Genomic DNA, 25,626 nt, shown 5'->3' with positions numbered 1-25,626 from the left:
AGTTTATTATTTTAATGTTAAAACTGTATAATCCGAATGAATGCAAATGAAATTCAGATGATCAAAAATATGCAATTCAGATGTGAAATAATGCAAAAATATGTAATGCAGATGTGCATTTATGAGATATATAGTACCTTCGGTTGTTTAAAATGTTTCTTCATTTTGCTAGTATAGTCATAAGTTATTATTTAATAATAATAATATAATTAATAATTATAAACAATATAATTATAAATAAGTATTCTAATACATTTGAATATATTACTGTTATAATTGTTATAAGTTAATAATTAAGAAATTGCATGATTTCTGATGGAAACCTTAGTCTGCGGCGAATATTTGCTTTTGTGACGTGACTTGATGAGTTGAGAATATTCTAGAGATGCTGTGTGTTGCTGATGAGTTGTTGTTGTGGTTGTTATTTGCTCAGGTCACGTGATCCGGCTCCTCCAGTGGAGGGCTGGTGTTCTGCGCATGCGCACTGCTGTCACCTCACCTCGTCTGGTGGATCTCTCGGCTCTCAGTGCGGGTAAGAAATCATCAAGATCTGCGGCAGAATCTGCGCTTTAGTGTTCAGTCTGCTCCACAGGTGTGAGATTGTGTCGTGAGGAGTGTGTGATGCGTGTGTGGTTCCCTACAGCCGCACTGTGTGTGTGTGAGTGTGTTAACGCTGCTCGACTAAAGTGTGTGTTCCTGCCGTTGAAAGCGAGTGGAGATGAAGATGTATCTCGTGTGTGTGTTTGATGTGTGACGCGTTACAATGTTTCTCTGTCCGCCAGTGACGCGCGCGCGCGAGTGTTACATTGTTTCTCCCGCGCAGCTGTGTTCTTCTCCCCTCAGTCTCTCTCTCTCTCAGTCTGTCTGTCATCACATGTGTGTGTTTGTGCTGAAGACCGTCGCCATCTTCCTGTGTGAGAGAGACTCTTTCTTCTTCAGTCTTCTCGTGTCGGAGCTGCTGCACCTGTTGAGCTTCAGATAGTTCCTCAGTCAGCTCTGTGTGTACAGTATTAATCAAAACGGTTTACTGTAGAAAAATACCGTGTTTACGTTCAGTTTTCAGTTCTCCTGCTGGAGTCTTTCTCTCTGAATCAGTGCTTTCAGATCAGATAACGTGTTCATCCTGACTAAAGTGGAGTGGGACTTGTTTTATTTAGTTAATCATCTTGTTTTGTGGGTTTGTTTTTATAATAATCTGAACGAACCATGTTACAAGTGAATACAAGTGATGAATTTGTGCTGGAATGGATTCCATTCATAAAAGGATAAATTATTAATTTTTCCATCATTACTGTAAACTAGGGGTGTGCAATATATAGTCTGCGACAATAATTGTTGTTTTAACGATGTTTGATTTGACATTATTGAGTATATCGCAAAAAAAAAACCACACAAAACAAAAAACGAAACACCTACATAGTGCGTTATATATATAACAGTACAGTATAACATTTCTGTAATCTATGTTCCGGTCAACAGTTTTAGAACAGTAATATTTGGTATATTTTATAAAGAAGACTCTTCTGCTCACCAAGCCTGAATTTATTTGATCCAAAGCACAGCAAAAATAGTAATGTTGTGGAATATTATTCTAATATAAAACAGCGGTTTTCTGTGTGAATCTTTTCTAATATGACGATTTACTGCTCAAGAAACTTATTTTTTATTTTTATTTTTTTTAAACAGTTTTTTTTCAGGATTCTTTGATGAAAAGAGTAGACAGATCCAAAGATCAGTATTTATTGAAATAAAAAGCTTTTGTAGCATAATACACAATACCATTCTAAAGTAGAGTCAGTAAGTTTTTTCCCCTTTAAATTATAGAAATTAATACTTTTATTTAACAAGGGTGCTTTAAATTGATCGAAAGTGATGATAAAAACATTTCTAATTTTACAAAAGTTTTTATTTCAGATAAATGCTGAACGTTCTATTCATCAAAGAAACCTGAAGAAATTCTCCTCCGATGTTTTCAACATCATCATTATAATACATGTAGTCCTTAAGATAGCAGCACAATGACATAAAACAAATATTGAGAGATTATAGTTTATCAATATTGCACACTGATACTATAAACAATTCTAATTACTGTTATGTGTGACTGTTCTATACAATCTGATTATATACGAATAATGTACTCAGAACTGACCCTATAATGTTATTTTAGTATAATAGAGATACTATTATAGTTTTTATAAAAATAAAAAAATAATGTTTTTGTCATCTTCCTTAGTTTTAAAAAAATATGTTTATATACAGTTTTATAAGTTTATTTTTAGTTTTAGACGTTTTATCAAGTGAAAATAAATGGAATGTTGAATAGATTAATTGAAAAAGATTTTATTTTCTTATACTTTATATTGAAATGAAATAAATGTTAAAGTAACAACTTTTTGTAGAATTGAAGGGTAAATGTTTATGAATGTAAAGGTTAAACAGTTTTTTATATATATATTTTGTAACATCTTTTTTTTAAGATTTTAAACCCCTTAGAGTTTCAGATTCTAGAGTGTGACAGATGAATTGTGTTTAATGAAAGTACTAGACTTCTGTATAATGGCTGTGCTGATATGAACTCTATAAGTGGAGCGTGTATGATGATAAAAGAAGGCTGAGAAACGCTCAGTGCAGAGGGATTCTCTCAGAGCGGATGTCTTGTAGTTCCAGGAATAGAAAGCTGTGTAAGTGCATTGAAACAGCAGTGTTAGTGTGTGAAGCGCTCTCTGTGTAGATCAGGAGCGATATTCACGTGCGCTCGGATCACAACGGATGATAATTCTGCCTCTCTCACTTGTTTATTGGGATTTCTGTGCAGGAAGTTGTTGAAATGTTTCCTGCTGAATGGATCCCACACATCACTTCCTGCTCAGCGAGTGTGTGTGTGTGTGTGTGTGTGTGTGAGAGTATTTAAAGCACGCTCTCGTCACTGTTGTGTAGACGTCTGTTCATCTCAGCAGTCGATGTTCACATTCAGTTTTCTGACAGAAACATGGAGAAAATATTTCATAAACAAGTTTACTGAATAAACCAAACATATTTTATTGGACTGTCCTGCTTTTAATTGCATGTTGAAGTGAACTCACTCTAAGTGTTATTTAGCATACAGAGAAAGGTTTTGAATTTTGAATCTTGTGTTATATAACTTGTGTGTGTTTGTTTTCTGGTATTCATTGTATTCTTTAAATAGTTTTTGTCATGAAAATACCTTAAAATGCTGACATATCATTAAATAAAAATATACTGCTAGTACTAAGAAATAATCCAGGCTCAAATCAGTTCTTCTGACTTATTTTGAACCAAATCAGCTGACAATAAGTCAGACTAACTGAAATAAACCTGGCTTATTTGTTTTCTGGAACAGGCCCCAGATCAAGTGCATGTTTGGTGTTTAGCACAGTTTGTGAAGTTTAGTTATCATTATTATTGGCTGTTATATTTGGACTGCTGTTCTGATTCTTTACGCTGCTTGTGTGGAGTCTCAGTCTGTGTTTGCTGTAACATTCTTGAAACTTTCTTCTTTGCACAGAAGAATCTGATTTTGTGAGTGATCTGTGTCTGTAATCGGGCTCTTCTGGGTGGAATGCATCTGTAGTTCTGAAGGTTTAGTTGTTTGAAGGATGACACAGCGGTGTTTCTATTGTTTGAGGTTTGAATGGGAGGAAAGCACGTGACAGAAACACATGCGCTGGATGCTGGGAGGAATCTTCTGGGAAGATGTTAGTCAGGGTTTCTGCTCATGATTTGAATGATGCAGCGAATCTGCAGAAGGAAATCCAGCACTCTTTTCATACTCCCTTAAAGCACTGATTCCAAAAATAGCATCTGTTTTGCTCTTTCACGTCAGTTTCTCACTAAATTGTAGCATTTTGGCTCTGGAGAATGGTTTGTGCAGTGCAGACGCAGCAGAAACACACCTCAAACACATGATTCCTGTCTGAATCCGAGCCAGATGACAAATACCTGTTCAATTCTCAGCCGTTCTCACATGTGTGATGTTATTTCACATCTAATCTTGACTTAAAGGGCAGAAATACAGACATGAGCCTGATGATTGCATCCAGACAGTAAGAGAAAATCACAGATTTTGTGGAAAAAAGCTTATTTTGCATATTTGGAGGAGTTTTCTGACATATTTTCTCACTCCTTTGCAGATTGTATGTTAATTGATACATTTTAAATTAATCTAAAACTAATTTCTTACTCATTTTGGGCTCTGTTTCCAGAAATAGTGTGTGTTTTGCTCTCTCATGTCTCTCTTTGGCTGAATATTTCTGGTATTTGTGTTCAATGGTAATTTAAAGCCTGATAACTGATCATTTTTTATTTGTATTTTTTTATAATTAGATTTGGTTAATTTTCATTTTAAGGTTTTCCTTTGTCTGATTTGATTAGTTTTTATTAAAATGTTTATGTTTTAGAATTGTTGCTTGTCTTTTTAATGTCTATGGTTGTTATTTTTATTTCCATTTATTTTGATATTTTAGTACTTCAAGATAAACTAAAAGAAAATGAGTAATGTTCCCCTGAAAACTAATCAAATCATTTAACTGTGAAGTGTCTTTCATGTTCAAGTGTAGTTTTGACCAGGTTTAGTCTCTGTTCTGATGGGTGGATGTGGCTGCTCTCTCTCAGGTCCTGTAGGTGATGGGGGACAGATGAAGCCTGTGTTGTTCGGGCTGAACCCCTGACTGTGGACAGGTCAGTTCTGATTCATCAGTTTTATTCTAGCTCACGTTATGAAATATGAGCAGCCGTCAGAAAGCACTCAGTTCAGCAGAGAGCAGTTAAACCACATGACTAGTGACTCAGAGATTCAGTAAAGTACAACTCAAATCAATATTTTGATAATAATCAGAAATGTTTCTTGAGCAGTAAATCATCATATTATTCTGATTTCTGAAGATCATGTGACACTGAAGATTGGAGGAATGATGCTGAAAATACAGCGGAGCATCACAGAAATACATTACACTTTAACACAGATTCACACAGAACACAGATGTGTTAAAATCTAATAATATGACATCATTTTCTTGTGTTTCTGCAGAGCCGATCTCGAATGATGCAGAGTGAAGAGCGCAAGAGAAAGAAACCCAGTTTGATCCCCAGAAGCGTGTCAGATGAGTACAGTCTGCGTGTGAGTACAGTGACCCCTGACCCCTGACCCCTGACCCCTGACCTTCAGTGACTCTCAGAACAGACTGACGAGACTCTCTGCTTCTTCTCAGGAGCGACCGAAAGAAGAAACCACAAAGATGAAGAATAAAGTCTCTACTTCACAAAGTAGGAAACTGAGTCGTCTCACACGCTGTGCTCATGAGTGTGTCTGGATCTGAGAGGTGTGTGTTCTGGTGTGTGTTTTCTGCAGCGGTCAGCGGTAAGAAGAAGCCGTGGTCGTGGGATCAGTATCTGGAGGACGATGGATCTCCGGCCGCTCCTCTGCAGCTCTTCACTGAGGTACAGACCACTGATCCAGGACCAGCAGAACACCTCTCGGAGAGGAAGAAAACATGATTTTACATTGCATTTCAAAAGTGATGAAGGTGCAACGTGTTCATGCTTTCATTTCAAATACCACAGTTTTTCTTAATAAATAAACCTAAATGTAGAAAACTTCAAAAAGACCGGAGGAAGCATCGTTTCCAGAGAAAGCATGAACTGATCAGATGTATTTCTTGAATGCAATGCAAGTGGCTTTGAATAGAAGCGTCTGCCAGATGCATGACTGTTTCTAGAGAGACTAGAATGTTAAACAGATGTGATGGACTCCTCAAACTAACTCCTGGTCTCCTCTTCCAGTTCCAGGTGTTTCCCGACAGCAGGAATGGTTTCAAGGTGGGGATGAGGCTGGAGGGCATCGAGCCGCTGCATCCGTCCATGTTCTGTGTGCTGTCTGTGGCCGAGGTCAGAATCTGTCTCTTACTCGCTGTCTTACTCTCCTCCAGCTCTCAGAGGCTTCACTTGTGTCCTGTCTGTGCAATGCATTATAAAGGTATTCATGTATACACTGTTATGAATTATAGCTTTGCATAAATAATTGTAACCAGAGTTAACATGCATTGGCTGTTTGTTGTGGTTTAATGCATTGTCCTTTCTAAGGATGCAACTATCAATAGATAAGTGTTATAACTTATTATAACAATAATTCAAGGATCAAACAATGCATTATATGCATGGCAAGACATAATGCATGAAAAATAAAATGTGTGTGTGTGTGTATATAAAGGCTTTAACTAATGTGTTACCAAGATTTAGACACTTAACCTGCATGCATAATTAAAAGCATTACTTTGGTAGCACTTTATATAAAGCCTACACACACACACAAATAAAAAAATGTTATTGCATGAATTGATTATACCCTGTAATGCACTTTATAATGAATTGTCTGACTCTGATCTCGTGAATAATTGTAGTCACAGATATAATTCTGATCTATTCATTGTGACGTCTTGAGAAAGTATAATGCATTAAAACACATGACAGACTAATTTAGATGTAAGAAGGAATATGTTCATATTATAATGTATTTATCTTTGGTTACAGTAACTTATATAAAAATATGATGCTTTACATTATACCTTTATAATGCGTTATGCATAACAGCTTCGAGTAAAGTCTAATCAAGTTTTTTTAATAAAGTTTTTTTATTTTTATTAAATATGCATTCTCTTTTTTTAATGCACTTTGGTTTTGATGATGTTTGTATATGCTTTATTTAATGGCTTTAAATTCTGAACAAAAAGCAGATGCACATGTATTCTTCAGAGAGGAGGAATGGATGTCCCAGAATGCATTGCTGCGATGCAGAAATGTGTCAAAATGAATGGAATCGGATCATTTTTGTGTTTCTGAGCTTGTTTGGAGTGTTGCTGGTGAGTTTAGCGTCATGTGGACGTGTCTGATAGAGATTGAGATTCCTGTCGTTGTTGTTGAAGGTGATCGGCTTCCGTCTGCGGCTCCACATCGATGGTTACTCCGAGTGCTATGACTTCTGGGTAAACGCTGACTCTCCAGACATCAAACCGGCAGGATGGAGCGAGGCGACGGGACACACACTCCATCCACCCAAAGGTGTGTGAGTCAAACATGAGCCAGAAGAAGAGAACCGTCCAGGAGATGTCTGGATTCACCACAAGATGAGAAGAAAACTAGACAGATTTATATACCAGATAATTATAAGAAGAAGAAGAACAGTTCAGTTTGATGTGTTTCTTCTCAAACATCTGGTCAGATGTTTTTCTGAAAAAAAAAGATAATAATAATAATAATCGCATCATTTGTTGTGTATTTTTCAGCTTATTCTGATTTAAATAAATACTTCTGTTTGTTTATTTGATCATTTATGAATTTGTTTAATACTGTCAGTAAAACTCTTGCAGTGATGAAGCAGATCATCTCACTTTGAGAAATGTCTTTAATTATTATATATAAATGTCAAACTTCTTTGTGAAATATTATTCCTTAAGATTTTAAGGTGGAATGTGGCCCGGATGTGTTTAGTGTCGTCATCTTTCTGGTTGATCTCTTCTGTATTTTGTGTGCTCAGGTTACAAACTGAACGAGTTTAACTGGGAGAAATATCTGGAGGCCTGTAACGCTCAAGCGGCGCCGGAGAACCTCTTCAGATCCAGCGTAAGGCCCTCATCACTAGCCTTGCAAAGGAGTGCAAATCAGATTAAAAGTATCTAGTAAAGTAACGCATGACTTGATTTAGAAGGAAATCCGTGCGTTACTTTGTTTCTCCTGTGTTGAGTGACAGCTCTGGTGTTGTCATGGTGACAGAGATCAGGAGTCACATGACACATTTGTGTTTTATATTGAGTTATTGCTGAATATGACTTTCTTCTCCTGCCTTATATTCGTCATGTGACTAGTTTGAGCAGCGCTGGAGTTACATTCACTTTACTTTTGGGCTGAAACATTTGTAAAAGAAGAACTTTTCATATTAAAAACCAACAAGCAAGCACTTCCTGGATTTAAAGAGTAACTCAAAAGTAACATATCGCATTAATTACCATAAATAGTAACTGAGTTACGTGATCAGTTATGTTTGTAAGGAGTCATTGTATGGCATCACTCTGCACTAGACTCTGCGCTAGAGATGCTGTGTGTGTCACTAACCAGCAGCTTCTCCTCGCAGGGGTCGAGCGCCTCGCTGTTTGAGGTGGGCATGAAGCTGGAGGCCGTGGACCGTAAGAACCCGTGTCTGGTGTGTGTGGCCAGCATCGCCGACATCGTGGACCAGCGCTTCCTAGTGCACTTCGACAACTGGGACGACACCTACGACTACTGGTGACCAGCACTAACTAACCTACCCTACTTCTCTGTGTGCTGACACCAGTAAATGCATGGTTACCCAGAATGCTCATCTGCTTTGGTCAGGTCCCCAAATATGCAAACCCCTAATGAATATATGAATATATAAGGAGCGAGGGGCTGATGACAGAAGAGAGATCCCAGATAATGATGATGATTTAAAGGAGGTGTGATGTAACAGAAGTGTGTGTGGTGTTCTGTGGAGGCTGTGACTGGATCCTCCGATCTTCATCATCGTCATCATCTCTCACACACATTAATAGTAGCGCATTAATATCCCCCTGCTTCTGTGAGGAGTGTTTATGATGCCTGACTGATTCGTGTTTGTTTGTGTGATGCGTGTCGTGTGTGTGTGTGTTTTACACAACGCACTGCGTCTGGGATCTGCTCATGAGATGAGGTCAAACACAGAGATGTGTGTAGATGGATCCGAGTCTGAGAGAGTGTTATTACTGTGTGTGTGTGTGTGTGTGTGTGTGGAAGAACAGTCACACGCTCAGCAGATATACACACTGCACACACACACACACACACACACGCTCTGTCATACACTCAGGTGCTTTATGCTGAAATAATGGAGAAACAATCCCTGCATCACTGCTTCCACTGCAAAAAAAAAAAAAAAAAAAATTCCCTCAGTAAATGAATTAATAAAGCTAAAACTGAATTAAAATAAAGATTTCATATTTGAAATATCTTTATATTTTAATAAATAATTAAAAATAAAACTACAAAAATAATTTGAGTTGCAAAAGTAACTCAAATTAAAATTAAAACTGAAAAATCAATATGAATAATTAATAATGTAATGTTAAATAAATAATACTACAGTAACATGGCATGTGGGATGAATTTAATACAGCAGTTTGAAATTAACTAGAACTATTAAACAAGCTGAAATCAAATATAAACATAAGATGAAAAACTTTTTTTAAAGTGCAATGGAAATAAAATGATTATTAAAATAAATTTAAATTAAAAGAGATATTTAGCAAAAAATTTAAAAAGCACATAAAAATTACGACAAATTTAATCAAAATGAAACTTTAAAAATAGAAAAATAAAATCTAATTCAAAATATGTAGTAGTAGATACATAAAAGTTATTAATGTTTAAGTTAAAGTTCATTTTAATTCACTGAGATTCATAACTGGAAATAAATAACACTAAACTTTAACTAAAACTAAAGGTGAAATAAAAAATGTGGCATGTGGGATGAATTTAATACAGCAGTTTGAAATTAACTAGAACTATTAAACAAGCTGAAATCAAATATAAACATAAGATGAAAAACTTTTTTTAAAGTGCAATGGAAATAAAATGATTATTAAAATAAATTTAAATTAAAAGAGATATTTAGCAAAAAATTTAAAAAGCACATAAAAATTACGACAAATTTAATCAAAATGAAACTTTAAAAATAGAAAAATAAAATCTAATTCAAAATATGTAGTAGTAGATACATAAAAGTTATTAATGTTTAAGTTAAAGTTCATTTTAATTCACTGAGATTCATAACTGGAAATAAATAACACTAAACTTTAACTAAAACTAAAGGTGAAATAAAAAATAAAATCTTAATATGAACAAAGTACTAAAACACTAAAAACTGAAATTAACAAATAAAAATGAAAAAGTACATAACAGATAACTTAAAGAAAATAATGAAAATGACAAATGCACATAAGAAATTTATTAAAATGTAAATAAAATACAAATAAATGAAAATGACAAATGCACATTAGAAATGTACTAAAATTCAAATAAAATAAAAATAAGCAAAACTGTCAACTGCACACAAGAAAACGTAAATGTAAATGAACTGAAAGATGAGTGTTGAAGTGTATGCAGCAGCTGACGGGTGTTGTGTGTTCCTCAGGTGTGACGCCAGCAGTCCCTACATTCACCCGGTGGGCTGGTGTCAGGACCACGGCCGGCCGCTCACAGCTCCTCAGGGTGAGAGACATGCTCCTCATGTGTTCAGAGTTACTCTCTCTCTTCATCCCGTCGTGGATCTGAGAGTGTTTCAGATCACTCATTAAACCCTCCTCGTCTTCTTTACATCTGGAAGAACAAACTCTTGACTTTTTGTTGTAGGACACCCGAACCCTGAGCACTTCGTCTGGGAGGAATACATGGAGGACACCGGTGCTTCTGCGGCACCCAGTCAAGCCTTCAGGGAGGTGACACACGCTTCATTACACTTCATTACATTACCTTCAGTCGTTCAGCAGATTACAGAAGAGCAGTGATAGAACAAGCCTCTGTTGGCTGATATTCAGGGGTGCACAACTATTAGACATGTTTTCTTTTACTGATGTAAAGAGCTTTAACTCTTATTAAATAACCCGTGAAAAATATTCAAAATTAATGCAATACAGAAATTGCAAAGTTAAGACATGACCATTTGATAGCGAAAAGCAGAAAAATGAAAAAATTGCTTAAAAGAAAATAAATAATAAATATATAAAAATATATAATAATAAAAAAAAATAATTACTAAATAAATTAAATTAATAAAATAAATATGTTTTTTTTTTAAGTGCATCTATTGTTCTAATTTGTATAAAAGCATCTACTAAATGTAAAAAAAACAGGTGGAGAAGAAACACACTATAGAATTAAGAATGCATGTGAAGAATTAGGTGTAAAACCATCAGGATCCATTTAGTCTCTATTTCCCAGAACTATGTCCTTCCCAGAGTCTCCAGAATCACAAGGCGTCAGGTTCTGAGACTTTGCTTTCTCTTGATAACTCTTGTGTGTGGAGATGAGTGAGTCTTGCTCTGTTTGAAGAGTCCGTCAGTGAGGAGCTGTAATAGATGTGTGTTCCTGCAGAGATCTCCACACGGCTTCCAGACGCACATGAAGCTGGAGGCGGTGGACAGAAGGAACCCAATGCTGATCCGTGTGGCCACCATCACCGACACCGAAGACCACAGAGTCAAAGTGAGGAAGAGTTCAGCTCCCAGTCACCTGCAGGCTTTGAGTTACTCAAGGAACAACCTTAGACCTGATGGTGTTTAGGTGTACCCCTCTCTAGTCTTTACTTGAGTCACGTGATCTCCAGATGTCAGACTGTGTTTTGACTAGATATTCGTGATGTCCAATCATCTGTTTTCTGTGTGTCACATGATCTTCAGAAATCAGAATAATATGATGATCTGACCTATGAAGCACAGTGTCTATACTTCTATCTGTGAAGACAGGAAGTGGTTTCACTTTATTTTAAGGTGTCCTTGTTACTGTGAAGTACTGAGTGTTATTATTGAACTATATGTAGTTGCTATATAGGGGTGTTACTTTAATGTAACTATGCATAATGTATTATTATAACAGTAAGTACAATGTAACGTGTGACAAGGACACCTTTAAATAAAGTGATGTTAAATAATTCAATCACTGATTCAGAAGCAGTGTGTGAGTGCTCTGATGAACGCTGATCTGTTGTTGCTCAGGTGCATTTCGACGGCTGGCATGAGAAGTTTGATTTCTGGGTGGATTCAGACCATCCTGATCTTCACCCTGTGGGCTGGTGCTCCAGGACGGGTCACCCGCTCGAACCGCCACCGCTCGGTGAGTCACACACACACACACACAGACAGACACACATACACACACACACACACACACACACACACTCACAGACAGACACACACACACACACACACACACACTCACACACGCACAGACACACACACACACACACACGCACACACACTCACACACGCACACACACACACACACACACACACACACTCACACACGCACACACACAGAGACACACGCACAGACACACACACACACTCACACACGCACACACACACACACACTCACACACGCACAGACACACACACACACACACACACACACACACACACACACACACTCACACACACACACACACACACACACACACACACACACACACACACACACACACTCACACACACGCACACGTGCACACACACACATACTCACACACACACACACACGTACACACACACACACACACACACACACTCTTCCACCTATGGTGAACTTTTGTAGTTTTGTAGTTTCTTTCTTGCTTTTTAAAGTATTTGTTTATTTGGATCCAAACAAACAAATAATTGCCTTTCAGTTAACGTTTATTTGAAGCAACAACAAGAGAAAAGGTTCAATCTTGGCAAGACATATTTCTCAATGATGCTCTTATGCAAGCGCTTGTATAGCAGCTGGAGTGTGTGTGTGTGTGTGTGTGTGTGTGTGTGTGTATGTCTGTGTGTGGTGTGTGTGTGTGTGTGTGTGTATGTTCCCATTATGCCACACACATGATGAATTACTGGCCTGACCTGAAAGATGGGAAGTTTTACTGTGTTTAGCATGATGTATGACGTGCTATTATCGTGTGTGTGTGTGTGTGTGTGTGTGTGAGTGTGATGAACTGAAATAGCTGCTGCTCACTAGAGGACTAGCGAGTACCTTTCTACTGCAAGCTGAGCTCAATGTGTGTGTGTGTGTGTGTGTGTGTGTGTGTGTGTGTTTTCTGCAGCTCACTCAGGGCTGTCAGATGTGAAGAGCTCTGTGACGCAGGGTGTGTGTCCGACCCCGGGCTGCAGGGGCATCGGTCACATCAAAGGAGCAAAATACACCGGACACCACAGGTGAGACGCTCGGATGCACCTGATGACCTGCTGTCATCAGCCTTTTGAACAAATTGGTTGAATGCATGACTCATGTTTCATAAATATATTCATGTCTGAACAGTGTAAATATTCCTGAATGGTGCTTCAGATTCAGCTTCTGAAAACAATCTTACGGCCAGATTCTAGAATTAACCCTTTGTGTATTAAGTTCTGTGCTGAATGCTGAAGGATTTCTTTGCTTTTTTGCTCACAAACAAATCATAGACGAGCCAAAATTTCCCCAAATATTAGTGAAAGGGTTCAGCTTTTTCTAGAAAGCCACTTCTGATTACACGGAGCAAGACAGTTATACTTCATTATAGATCAACTTGTGCAATTTCTAATTGTATATAAAGTAACTACTACTAATAATAATAGTAACTACTGTTCATATATCTGGATGAGGATTGAACATATAATATGATCAAGTTTTCAGTTACTTGCATTATTTATTTATTTATTTATTGTATTATTGCAGCAGGATTATTGTTCTTAACTAAAAGTAAAACTGAAACTAAAATGAATACCTTTTTTTAAATTTATTGTGACAATAAAAAATGCTGACTGAAATAAAGCAATAAACTCTTCAGATTTGAATAAAATAAAACATAAAATATTATAACTATATAGACATTTATTTAAAACAAATACAAAAATTACTAAACCCCAGGAAAATGACTAAAATTAAAATGAAAAAGGAAAATGTTAACATAAAACTAATTCACAGTTTTAATAAATAAAATATTATCTCAGTGCAGTAAACAGATTTAACTCTTAGTATCATTTAGATACTTTTAATAATTTATACTAGGTGCACTTATTATTATTAATATTTTAATAAAATATATATTCTTTATTTTTTTGTATGTGCCTGTATAGTTTTTATAAATTTTTATTTCAGTTTTAGTTATTTTAACACATGAAGTTAAATGTAAAAATGTAATTAAAAATATAAATTAAAATTAGAATTGTTGCTTTTGCAAATGTTTTTATATTTTATACATTTCTAAATAAGTTTTCATATTTTAGTCAATGTTATTTTTTCCTCAATAACACATTTTTAATGGTTTGGGTTTTAGTAAATGGTTATATTGATCATTGATATTTTCTGACTGTGTGTAAACACATATGATCTAATATGAATATGATCTAAACATTCTCCAAATTAAACAAGTCTAGGGTTGGGGATCGAAAATCAATTCAGAATCAGTTTCTTAGGGTCAGGAATCTTGTTGTAAATGTAAGATTTCAGTTCCACCCATCAATTCCTGTGTGTGCATCCTTTATTAGTCTTGGAGTCATTCATTCAAGAGATTTGTTCAAAAACACTGATTCATCCAGTAATGAAACGAGTGAATCTTGATTAATAAATGTACTGAGATTCAGTTCAGAACTGTGAGAGAACACACCTGTGGTCTCTGTCCCTCAGTGCCTTCGGTTGCCCGTATTCTGACATGAACATGAAGAAGGAGGTGGTGCTTCCCGACCGGCTCGGAGCAGAGAAGCAGATCTCCTTCATCCCTGTGACCAAACGCCAGTGTCCAGACGAGCAGGAGGAAGAGGAGGAGGAGGAGGAGGACGACAGGTTTGTGAGCGTCTCCTGACATCAGTGACATCAGCTGTAGTCTGACTCATTAAGACTCTGCACTGACGAGCTGGATCTCATCTGTAGGAACTGATCTGAACGCTTGCTGGTTCATTAGCGTTATGTTATACTGTTATCATTTCTATTAATATTTCCAATTACATTTTTTTTTCTTTTTTTTTTTCTTTTACTTTTTCTATTTTTATATGCTTTTGTAAAAAAAAATATATATACATATATATATTGCTGTTCAGGTTTAATGTATTTTTCTTTTAATTTTAATTTAGTTCATTCTAGTTAGTAGTTATGTAGTTTTAGTTTATTTATTTTTTATATTATAATATTGTTATTTAGGTTTAATTTCAGTTTTGGGTACATATTAGTTATTTCCATTTAGACATTTTAGTGCTACTAATTTTCATTTGTTTGCGTTTTTCATTGAATATTTAGGGTTTGTTTTATTTCAGCAATATTCAGCATTTTTTAATGTTTAGTATTTTTTATGTAGGATTTTTTAGTAGTTATTAACACAGATTAGTTGTATTATTTTAAAATATTACTATTTAGGTTTAATTAATTTGACTGTCAGTTTTAGTTATTTATTTCTCCAGTTAGTCTAGCCTAATCTTAATCTTAAACTTATTTGGGTTAGTTTAGTTCATTATATTCAGTTCTGTGTTGCTCGACTAATGCGCTATGAGTGCGTTAAAGTTTTGTTCTGAATAATGCATATTTAAATATATGTGATTTTAGGGTTTATAGAAACTTTTAACATCTAAACGGTGAATTTGGCTTAATTCAGAAAGACAAACATTGTGTGCAGGTTTCATTCTGTGCGTTCCAGATCTTAAATGGACGTTAATCATTTTTTTAAACCACTTTTTATATTTTATTTCATATCAGCATTATTTCTATTCAGACACATTTTCAATGTTTCATTCTTGTAAGTTTTTTTTAAATATTGCTATTTAAGTTTAATTGTTTATTTCAGTTTTAGTTCCATTCTCATTTTTATTTATTTCCATGTTTTCCTTATAATGCTTCAATTTGAACTCATTTCAGTTTCTTATTATAAATGAAATGTTTCGTTCTAATAGTTTCTATTATTACAGCTTTCGTCTGAAGTCATTTTCGATGACCTGTCTGTGAAAACAGGTTTTTTGTAATTGTTGAATAAGCAGAACGGTTGTAATAGTTAGAGTATAACGGTGATGTGTGTGTCAGGGTGATGACGGCGGTGTGTGACGCTGCTCCTCGTCTGCGCGGTCGACCTGCGATGATGAAGAAAGACGAGCCTCTGTCGCTCCTCGGGAAGAGACCTCGTGTTCCCAGCAGGTGAGACCTCCACGGACGAGGACCGTATCTGGGAATCTGAGGGAGCAAAGACATCGAAATTCTGAGAAAACCATCAATGAAGTTCTTAGCAATGCATATTACTAATCAAACATTAAGTTTTGATATATTTACAGTAGGAGATTTACTAAATATCTTCATGGAACATTATATGGAAGTCATAAAAAGTCCTAAATATACAACATGTTTTAATCTTATACGGGTTTGTTGTAAATATATGTAGAGTGTATACCAGGGTCTTAAATCTGACTTTAAAAGCTGTGCAGAAACCCTGGAACATAAAGTGATGTGTGTCTCATTAGCGGTGTCACGTCTCACACACCGAGAGCAGAAGCTAACACCTGAACACACACACACACACACACACACACACACTTTATAATGCAGCACTGACACTCATTATTCACTGCAGGACCACAAACACACAAAACAGAAAAGGGTGGATGTTTTCTGTCCTACATTGAAGGATCATTTGGACAGAAACCTGATATATTTACAGTAGGTTCATGTATTTGGCAGATGCATTCAGGGATTACAAGGTATTGCATCTTATCATGCTGGGACATGCATTTAAAGGGACAGTTCACCTAAAATCCTCTAATCATTTCATCACTCTCATATTGTTCTAAACATCTATGAGTTTCTTTCTTCTGTTGAACACAAAAGAAGAGATTTTGACATATTTGTGTAACTGAACGATAGCTATTTATAGTACAGGAAACAAATGCAGTGGGAGTCAATGGCTGCCGTCAACTTTTTGGTTCCCAACATTCTTACAAATGAGTGTAAACGATGACTAGGGATGCACCGAAGTGAAAATGTTTTATTTTTTAACCATTGCATAAATTAAACAGCCAAAATGTGCTTTTTACAGTTTTTTCTTGGTTTTAAAAAACATACAAAACAACAATTTAAGATACAACATAACATTTAAGATTATTAATATTTATATATATGTATGTCCGGAAGTATTTAGACAGTGAGTTCTTGTGCTTTTATCTTTATACACTAGTGTCTTGTTTAAAGACCGATCAAGACACACACTGATTAACAAGTGTTCTGACCTGAGTGTGTACAGTAAGTACAGTGTAAACGTGTGTGTGTTATATCTTTCAGACTCTCTGAGTCGAAGTATCTGTGTGTGAAGGAAGAGGAGGACGACATCGATGTGAACAGTGTTATTTCTGGTGAGTGTCTTGAGCAGAAAACACTGCATTTGTGAATCCAGCCGTTGTTTCTCTAATTATTTGCAGGTTTGATCTGATGTGATGTGAGCGCACTGAACTTGTGTTCTGCTGTTTGTTGCATCTGAGCTTGTTAGATGTTTCTATGATGTGAGGATCTTGTGTTAAATCTGATCACAATCTCCAGATGATATCCAGCATTCAAGCAGACCAGAATATTCATTTTTGTCAACAGGAGACAGAAGTGTGTGTGTGTGTGTGTGTGTGTGTGTGTGTGCGTGCGTGCGTGTAGTGTGTGTGTGTGTGTGTGTAGTGTGTGTGTGTGTGTATGTGTGTGTTGGCTTCAAAAACACACTTTAAGAGTCTACGGGTGACGTCACGGACACTACGTCCATGTTTTTATACAGTCTATGGTATAACATAATAAAAGTCCCCACAATTCACAGAAATGTGTGTATGCTTGAAAAATAATAGAGTATTTCAAAAATAATAGTTGAAGTTTTGAATAAAGTTTTAGTCATTTCTCTAAATGTGTATTATTTTTATTAATCAATAATATAATCATTTATAGTTTATTTTATGTTTTCAGTTTTCAGTTTAATTTGAAAGTTTAAGAAGTATTTTATTTATTCTTTTTTGTTAGTTTTTTTTAAAAGTCTACAGTGTATAATAATTAGTCCTTTATAAATTAATTTTCAGGTATAAATGTAAAGTAAAAAAATGCCTGTAAATATTTTGAAATGTTATTTTTGTCATGTTCAGTCTCCATTTGCTCGGGAGTGATGAGTTCAGATGTGTGTGTGTGTGTGTGATGGGTTGAGCCACTCTCTCTCTCTCTCTCTCTCTGCTGCTCTTTTGCGTCCTGCGGTGATGTGTGTGTGAGCGGTGAGACTCTAATCGTTGCAGACGCCGTCCGCTCGCGTCCTCATCATCAGGCCTGATCTCTCCTGATCATGTGACACAACAGATTGCCAACAGTTGCCCAGACGACGATGCACTGTGACAATCGTCATGGCAACGGCTTGTGTAACAGGACACAGGTGGCAACGCAGATCAGAGTGAATGTCATCGTGCCAAACACCCGCCTGCAGAGACACCGCTGTGTGTGTGTGTGTGTGTGTGTGTGTGTGTGTGTGTGTGTCTCGCATCGATCACATGATGTCCGTGTCCTGTGCGCTGGCACCCCATGAGGCTCCTCAGTATTTGTGTCTCAGTCTGAGATCTGATGTTTGAGAATTACTGAATTATTTCAGAAAACATCACCATTAGATTTCGTTTCTCTTTTGGCTTAAAAGGAACAACTCGCCAAAAAAATTAAAAATGTGTGTCTTCATCAGGTTTGTAGAAATGCAGCACTGCATCAGTGTCTCATCAATGGATGCTCTGCAGTGAATGGGTGCCGTCAGAATGAGAGTCTGATAAACATAATCACAATAATCCACAGCACTCCAGTCCATCAGTGAACATCTGGAGAAGACAAAACCTGAAACACATCCAGCATTAAGATGATTTTAACTCAAACACATAGAGTCTATAATCCATAATAACACTTCCTCCAGTGAAAAAGTGTTCTGGTCTGAATCAGGAGAGAAATCTGCACAGATCAAGCAGCGTTTAAACAGATCTAAACTAATCTGTGAGAGACAACAGCAGATGCACTTCTTCACTGGAGGAAGTGTTATTATGATTATAGACTCTATGTGTTTGACTCTCATTCTGACGGCACCCATTCACTGCAGAGCATCCACTGACGAGACACTGAGCTCGGTTTGCCAGTATTTTCACACTGAAATATTATTTTTAAAACACTGTTTCTGAATAATTATTGGTAGTGAATAATTAGTCTGTTTTTCTTTCTGGTGTATTGGTGGTCAGTTCAGATATATTCCTACATTCATGTTTATTAATTTCCCGATGGAGAATAAGCGCAGGGTAACGGCTGATCACGGATCAGTTTCAGAGTTCCATGCGACTGAAAGCTAATGAAATGCAACAATCAAATGCAAATGAATATTTTGATTTAAATCTTATGTTCTTGCTAAAGTATACGCCTCTGTCAGAGATCAATCTCCATCCGATCTCGTTCATATGATTTGTGAATAAACTACTTAAAACTATGAAAGATGGCTTTACTTTAGATCTTGATACAAATCTACTTTTGCCCATTTTGGGGTTGGTAGTTGATGCTAACCTGTGTTACTTCAAGACGTCTCATCACATGTGTGTGTGTGTGTGTGTGTGTTTCAGAGCGTCCCGTGGACAGTCTCCAGCAGGCGCTGCATCAGTCCGTCTTCCTCTCAGCGATGTCTGCTCACCCGAGCCGTGATCTGCCGCTGTGTTGGGAGCAGCACTGTAAGCTTCTGCCCGGTGTGTCCGGCGTCCAGGCCAGTCGTGTGTCTCACTGGACCGCTGAGGAGGTGAGGAGCGCTCCGTCTCAATCAGTGCTGTGCCTGGAGCACTAAACCAGGCAGAACCAGCAGCTCTTCAAATACAGATCTATACATGTTAGATTATATATATATAATCAATAAATCCGGTTCGTTCAATCTCACACGTTTAAACCAGCAGAAGCTACTTGATCTAAACGAGATTCTTTTCAATACGCACTAATGTTTAAACGTGTTGGGGTCAGTAAAATGTTTCTGAAGGAAGTGTCTTCTGTTCACCAAGGCTGCATTTAGTTGATCAAAAATACAGTAAAAATTGTGTAATATACTTAGAATTTAAAACAAGTGTAGATGTGTTTGAGTAATCAGTGCATCCTGATGCTGATGTTGTTGCTGGGAAATCAGAGCAGATATGAGAGCACCAGAGAAGCTCGGTCTGCTGCATCTTGGCTGTGGTTATACACAGTAATAAATTGAGATGTTGTTCAGAGATGCTCTCTGGAGTCGCTCTGTTTGATTAAAGTCCGGCGCGGCTCCAGAGACGCTCTTCTTCTTCTGGAAGTGTTCTGAGCTTCTGAGAGAGAACATCTGCAGGGTCACATCAGATTCACCACAACATGCTGCTTTACATGACCATAAGAACATGAAGATTTGACTAATTCTGTATTTAAAACAGGCTTTTGTACTAATTATTGTTAATTATTATTATTTTATGATGACTTGTACCTTAGTGGGTGATTTATAAAAAGCTATAAAGTTACTATATATATAAAATATATTTTGTTAATTTATATATTTTATTATTTGTATATTACATATTTATATAATTGTTTTGTTCTCAGTCAGAGACCCCGTTAACCGTGATAAAATATTTTTTGTTATAATAATAATTTAACCACTACTTCAATATGAAACACAACAATGTTCTGTATATGATGCACAAATAAATGTATAATATATTTTATATAATTTTTGTAGTGCTGTCAAATGATTAATCACATCCAAAATAAAGTAAATGTGTGTGCACTGTGTATGTACTTTTATATATTAAATATATTTATATATAATATAAATTAAATTAATATTAATATATACATGTACATATTTTCTAAATATACACAGAACACACAAGTATTATATAAATAAATCTTTTATTTTGGATGCGATTAATCACGATTCATTGCGATTAATCGTTTGACAGCACTAATATTATTAGTATTATCGTTATATTTTTGTTTGAAGGCACAGACCATGGTAAAATAGTTTTGGCTAATAATTATCCACTAAATAAATATGAAGACAGTAGACAACAGTGTTCACAATAGTTACATGTATTAGTGATTAAAATAAAGTGAAATGTAACTGCAGCTGGTTACAGTTGCTAAGTAACACAGAAAATCTGTCACAATGTAACCTTGATTCTTTCCTGCTGAGAACATCTAAAACAAGTGATGATGAATCTCTCTCTCTCTCTCTCTCCCTCCCTCTCTCTCCCTCTCTCTCCCTCTCTCTCTCTCTCTCTCTCTCCCTCTCTCCCTCCCTCTCCCTCTCTCTCTCTCTGTGTGTGTGTGTGTGTGTGTGTTTTCTCTCAGGTGGCTGATTTCATCCATTCTTTACCCGGCTGTGAGGAGCAGTCCAAGCAGTTCAGAGAGGAGGTACGTGTGGAGCTGAGGAGCGCTTTATCACGTTTCAAATGTGATTCTTTCTCTACTTACAGCCACAGCAGCTTTAAATCAAAAGAGACTAAAGAAAATACCACGTTACTCTTCCAGTATTCTCATTTCACGCATTTTAAATTCCCATACTGTCACATTGAGAACAAATGTTTCTAATTACTATTTGTGTCTCTGTTTCAAGTAAAAGAATCACAACAAACTTAACTTGAGAAGCAAAATTACTCATATATATTTTTTATAAACTGAAGAGTAGGTTTATTTATTTGTCTGGCTATCCTCAAGCATCAGTCTGTTTTGAAGGAAGAGAGACTGTAACATTATGCTGTGGTTATATGATGTAATCACACAGTCTGTAATGTGTTCTGTTGACTCCCTCACCAGCAAATCGACGGCAAGGCCTTTCTTCTGTTGACTCAGCGAGACATCGTTAAGATAATGAGTGTGAAGCTTGGCCCGGCGCTCAAGATCTACAACTCCATCCTGATGTTCAGACACGCCGAGGAGAAGAAGCAGCCGCCGGCGGGAGACACATGAAGCACAGATCAGTCTTCTGGATCATGCATTCCTCCGTCAGCGCTCATCACCCCGCAGCCTCGTCTCGTCAGGTTCCTCTTCTGCCTTTAAACCTGCTCCTCTCCTTCTCAAACTCAACCACGCGACAATCAAACACCGGCTCCGGCGTCTACCAGGGGTTTCTCTCACTCACGGTGCTATTTATACTCAAACACACACAGGTGAACAGCGACTACAGGATTAGCTCTTGAGTGTGTGTGTGTGTGTGTGTGTGTGTGTGTGTGTGAGAGTGGGTGTGTGTGAGTGTGAGAGAGAGAGAGTGAGTGTGTGAGAGAGTATGAGAGTGTGAGAGAGAGTGTGTGTGTGTGAGACTCTAAATGAACAGTTCATCCACTACTGAACATTCTGTCATCATGTACTCACGTGACCAATCCCCGGTGACTCTCACAAAACAACACGCAGCTGTGTTCATGGAAGTGAGTCGTGTAATCATCTGTACAGCTTTGAATAAGGGCTGAAAATATTCGGTTTCTCTCCAATCAAGGGCAACGATTAATCACGATTAATCACATTGTTTATATATTTGTGTGTGCTGTGTATATTTATATTAGGGGTGTAACGATACGCGTATTCGTATTGAACCGTTCGGTACGACGCTTTCGGTTCGGTACGCGGTACGCATTATGTATACCGAACGGTTCGTTGGAGTATTTAATTATATTTGAAAAAAAAAAAAAAAAAGAGAGAGAGAAATATAATGATATGCGTTCAACAAGGTAGCCCAATAACCCAAACAACGTAACAGGCAACGCCCCTGACACTCCCGAAGAAGAAAAAAACACCATCTTATATGTTTATGTTAGGCTACTCAGCAGGCGCTCGCTCACTCAGTACACGCTGAAGGCTCGTTGCAAAATAGCCAATGCGTTTAACAGACTAGAAATGAGAAGATCCTCCAATAACCAACAGGTCTGGTGTTTGGGTGCACTTTGGATTCCCTTTAAGCTATAATGGTGATGGCAAGAGAGTGGTGGATAAAAAAACAACGGTATGTCGCATCTGCAACATGACAGGGTACACTTATATTTCTGGTCTGTTAAATGCATTCGACATTTTGCAACGAGCCTTCAGCGCGTGCTGAGTGAGCGAGCGCCTTAGGGGCCGTTCACATATCGTGCCTAAAAACGCATGGAAAACGCTAAGCGCGTCTTTCTCCTCCTTTCCAAAGCGCTCGGGCAGAAGCGCTCATGAGGCGTCTGTCTTTGCTAAGCAACAATGACGTGCTCTCTCCATGAGACGCGGAAATTTCAGCGAAGGATAAATGGATTTGCAGCTCTAAAAATCGCTTGCAGTAGCTCTGCTACTAAATTTATTTCAAAATTGCAATCCATATACAACTATGATCAGCTGATCCTTCATCTTGGCTGAGCTCTCAACGTTGTTACGGGAAAGGATGAAGCTGATTGGTTGGTTCTTGTCACATGACCCGCGGTGCGCTTGCGGCATTCTGAAAAGTTGAGATGTTTTTACATTTTGCTGTATCTAAAACGTATCGAACCGAACCGAACCGAACCGTGACATCAGTGTATCGTATCGAACCGAACCGTGAATTTTGTGAACCGTTACACCCCTAATTTATATATATATATATATATATATATATAAACACACATGCATTCATATATTGGAGAAAAATTTTGTTTATATATTAAATATATTTGTTATATATAAATTAGTGCTGTCAAACGATTAATCGTGATTAACTGCATCCAAAGAAAAGTTTTTGTTTACATGCTATATGTATGTATACCATGTTCATTTATTATGTATATATAAATAAATACACATAGAGTATACATTTTGAAAATATTTACATATATTCATATTATTGTATTTTATATTATATATGAAAGTTTAATAAACAGCATATTTCTCTGATTTATATATACAGAATATAAATATACACAGCACACACAGATATTTTAACAAAAACTTTTATTTTGGATGCAATTAATCGTTTGCAAGAACTTATTTAAATGATATGAATATAAATATATGTAATTGCATGTAAATATTTTTAATATATATACTATATATTTGTGTGTATTTATATATACATAATAAATATACACAGCACAGCACACATATATTGTGTAAACACTTTTATTTAGGATGCGATTAATCGGCTTGAGTTCTGTTGATATCATTGAGGTTCAGAGAAACGTTTTTATGGTGCTCTTTGTGTGATTTTGGAAACAGAAGATGTTGTTTTGAAAGAAAGTGATTGGGGTTTGAGTAAATGATGAGAGGATGATCGTTAGTGTCTGAACTCTTCTGTGATACTCAGAGATTTCTGCCCGTTCTGTTACTTCCTCTAATTTAGTTTTATTTTGCACAGCTCTGTTTGATTTTACTGAACCTGCTGAATCACCTTTTATTTATTGTGCAAGATCAGCGTAGGTTTGCACAGGGAAGGATAATAATAATATATTGAAATGCCAAAAGGATTTGTTTTAAATTGAAGAGTGTTATTTTTGTGATGTATTGCGCAGAGAATTCGACCAATCCCTGTTTATTATTCTTGAAATATACTTTATTATTCTGAATTCTGGTTTCACATCAGGGGATTTTCTGACGATTATTTAAAGACTTGCTATAATGCACAAAGCAAACGAGATCTATATATCTATATATTTGCTATGAATTTTGACACTGGTGTGATTTCAATGCAGAATCCATCTCATGTTTATTTAATTTAGCCAGACGTCAGGAATGTGTTTTAGTTTTTGTCCCTTCAGTTTCCCAGCACAGAATTAACCCTTTCATTGCATTGCTGTATTAGTTCAGTCCTTTCACTCTGATATGATGATTGATTTATTGATCATATGCTTTGTACATATTTATAAAGCTCTTTCTTAAACTCACTCACACTTTGTAAAACTGATTTCATTCAGTCACATCAGCACCCTAATAAACCGAGCGAATCTCCTCCGAAGTCTGTCGTCTCTGGAGCTACTGAATTAGATCAGATTTCAGCTGGAGCTGTGAGCTTCATATTTGATGTGTTGGGTTTATCATCACTGGATGATCATAGTTTACTGTGAGAGATCAGGACACACGAAATGTAGTCTGTCTTTCTCCACAGCAGACGCACATCTCCTCTGTCTTTCTGTAGGACTGCAGCAGCATTAGTGAAGGAACACATTGATTCATCCGTGTTTATTAATAGAGGTCAGCTCAAGCAGAACAAAGCAGGAGAATCTGGACCTGGAGCAGTTCATCTCAATCTCAGTTCTTATAGTGTAATTTATCACTGGTGAAGCTGATAAAGGAGTAGCTGATCATAAATGGCCATCCCAGATCAGGATGAGTTTGTTTCTTCATCAGGTCTGGAGAAATGTAGCACTGCATCAGTGTCTCATCAATGGATGCTCTGCAGTGAATGGGTGCCGTCAGAATGAGAGTCTGATAAAAACATCCCAATAATCCACAGCACTCCAGTCCATCAGTGAACATCTGGAGAAGACAAAACCTGAAACACATCCAGCATTAAGAAGATTTTAACTCAAACACATAGAGTCTATAATCCAGAATAACACTTCCTCCAGTGAAACAGTGTTCTGGTCTGAATCAGGAGAGAAATCTGCACAGATCAAGCAGCGTTTAAACAGATCTAAACTAATCTGTGAGAGACAACAGCAGATGATGAAGTTTATCACTGGAGGAAGTGTTATTATGATTATAGACTCTATGTGTTTGACTCTCATTCTGACGGCACCCATTCACTGCAGAGCATCCATTGATGAGACACTGATGCAGAGCTAGATTTCTCCAAACCTGATGAAGACACACACTCTCTGATAAACAGTGCATGGGTATTTTTATCAACCCATTGTTGTTTTTGGCTGAACTATTCTAAGAAAACTTTAAAAGCTTTAA

At 36.8% G+C, this 25,626-nt stretch overlaps 1 protein-coding gene across 2 annotated transcripts; it reads left to right on the top strand.

Annotated features, from left to right (window-relative positions):
* The first annotated feature begins 444 nt into the window (after positions 1-444).
* On the top strand, positions 445-24,675 carry LOC128012975 (lethal(3)malignant brain tumor-like protein 4). 2 transcript variants are annotated; one of them, XM_052595617.1, is made up of 20 exons: positions 445-532; positions 4,636-4,701; positions 5,051-5,140; positions 5,232-5,286; positions 5,372-5,460; positions 5,803-5,907; positions 6,942-7,077; positions 7,553-7,638; positions 8,147-8,298; positions 10,202-10,278; positions 10,420-10,505; positions 11,161-11,271; positions 11,781-11,898; positions 12,857-12,968; positions 14,419-14,574; positions 15,799-15,909; positions 17,044-17,114; positions 19,359-19,528; positions 21,091-21,153; positions 21,556-24,675. In XM_052595617.1, the coding sequence occupies exons 3-20, from the start codon at positions 5,063-5,065 to the stop codon at positions 21,706-21,708; spliced, it is 1,929 nt and encodes a 642-aa protein (XP_052451577.1). In that variant the 5' UTR covers positions 445-532; positions 4,636-4,701; positions 5,051-5,062; the 3' UTR covers positions 21,709-24,675. The 2 variants fall into 2 exon arrangements, with proteins under 2 accessions (XP_052451577.1, XP_052451578.1); XM_052595618.1 differs by lacking the exon at positions 445-532 and adding an exon at positions 540-592.
* Positions 24,676-25,626: the final 951 nt, after the last annotated feature.

Source organism: Carassius gibelio, chromosome B24 (genome assembly GCF_023724105.1).
Source record: "Carassius gibelio isolate Cgi1373 ecotype wild population from Czech Republic chromosome B24, carGib1.2-hapl.c, whole genome shotgun sequence".
In the NCBI taxonomy this organism is placed as follows: Eukaryota; Metazoa; Chordata; class Actinopteri; order Cypriniformes; family Cyprinidae; genus Carassius; species Carassius gibelio.
The sequence above is the reverse complement of the archived record's forward strand: the minus strand, read 5'-3'. Positions and strand labels throughout refer to the sequence as shown.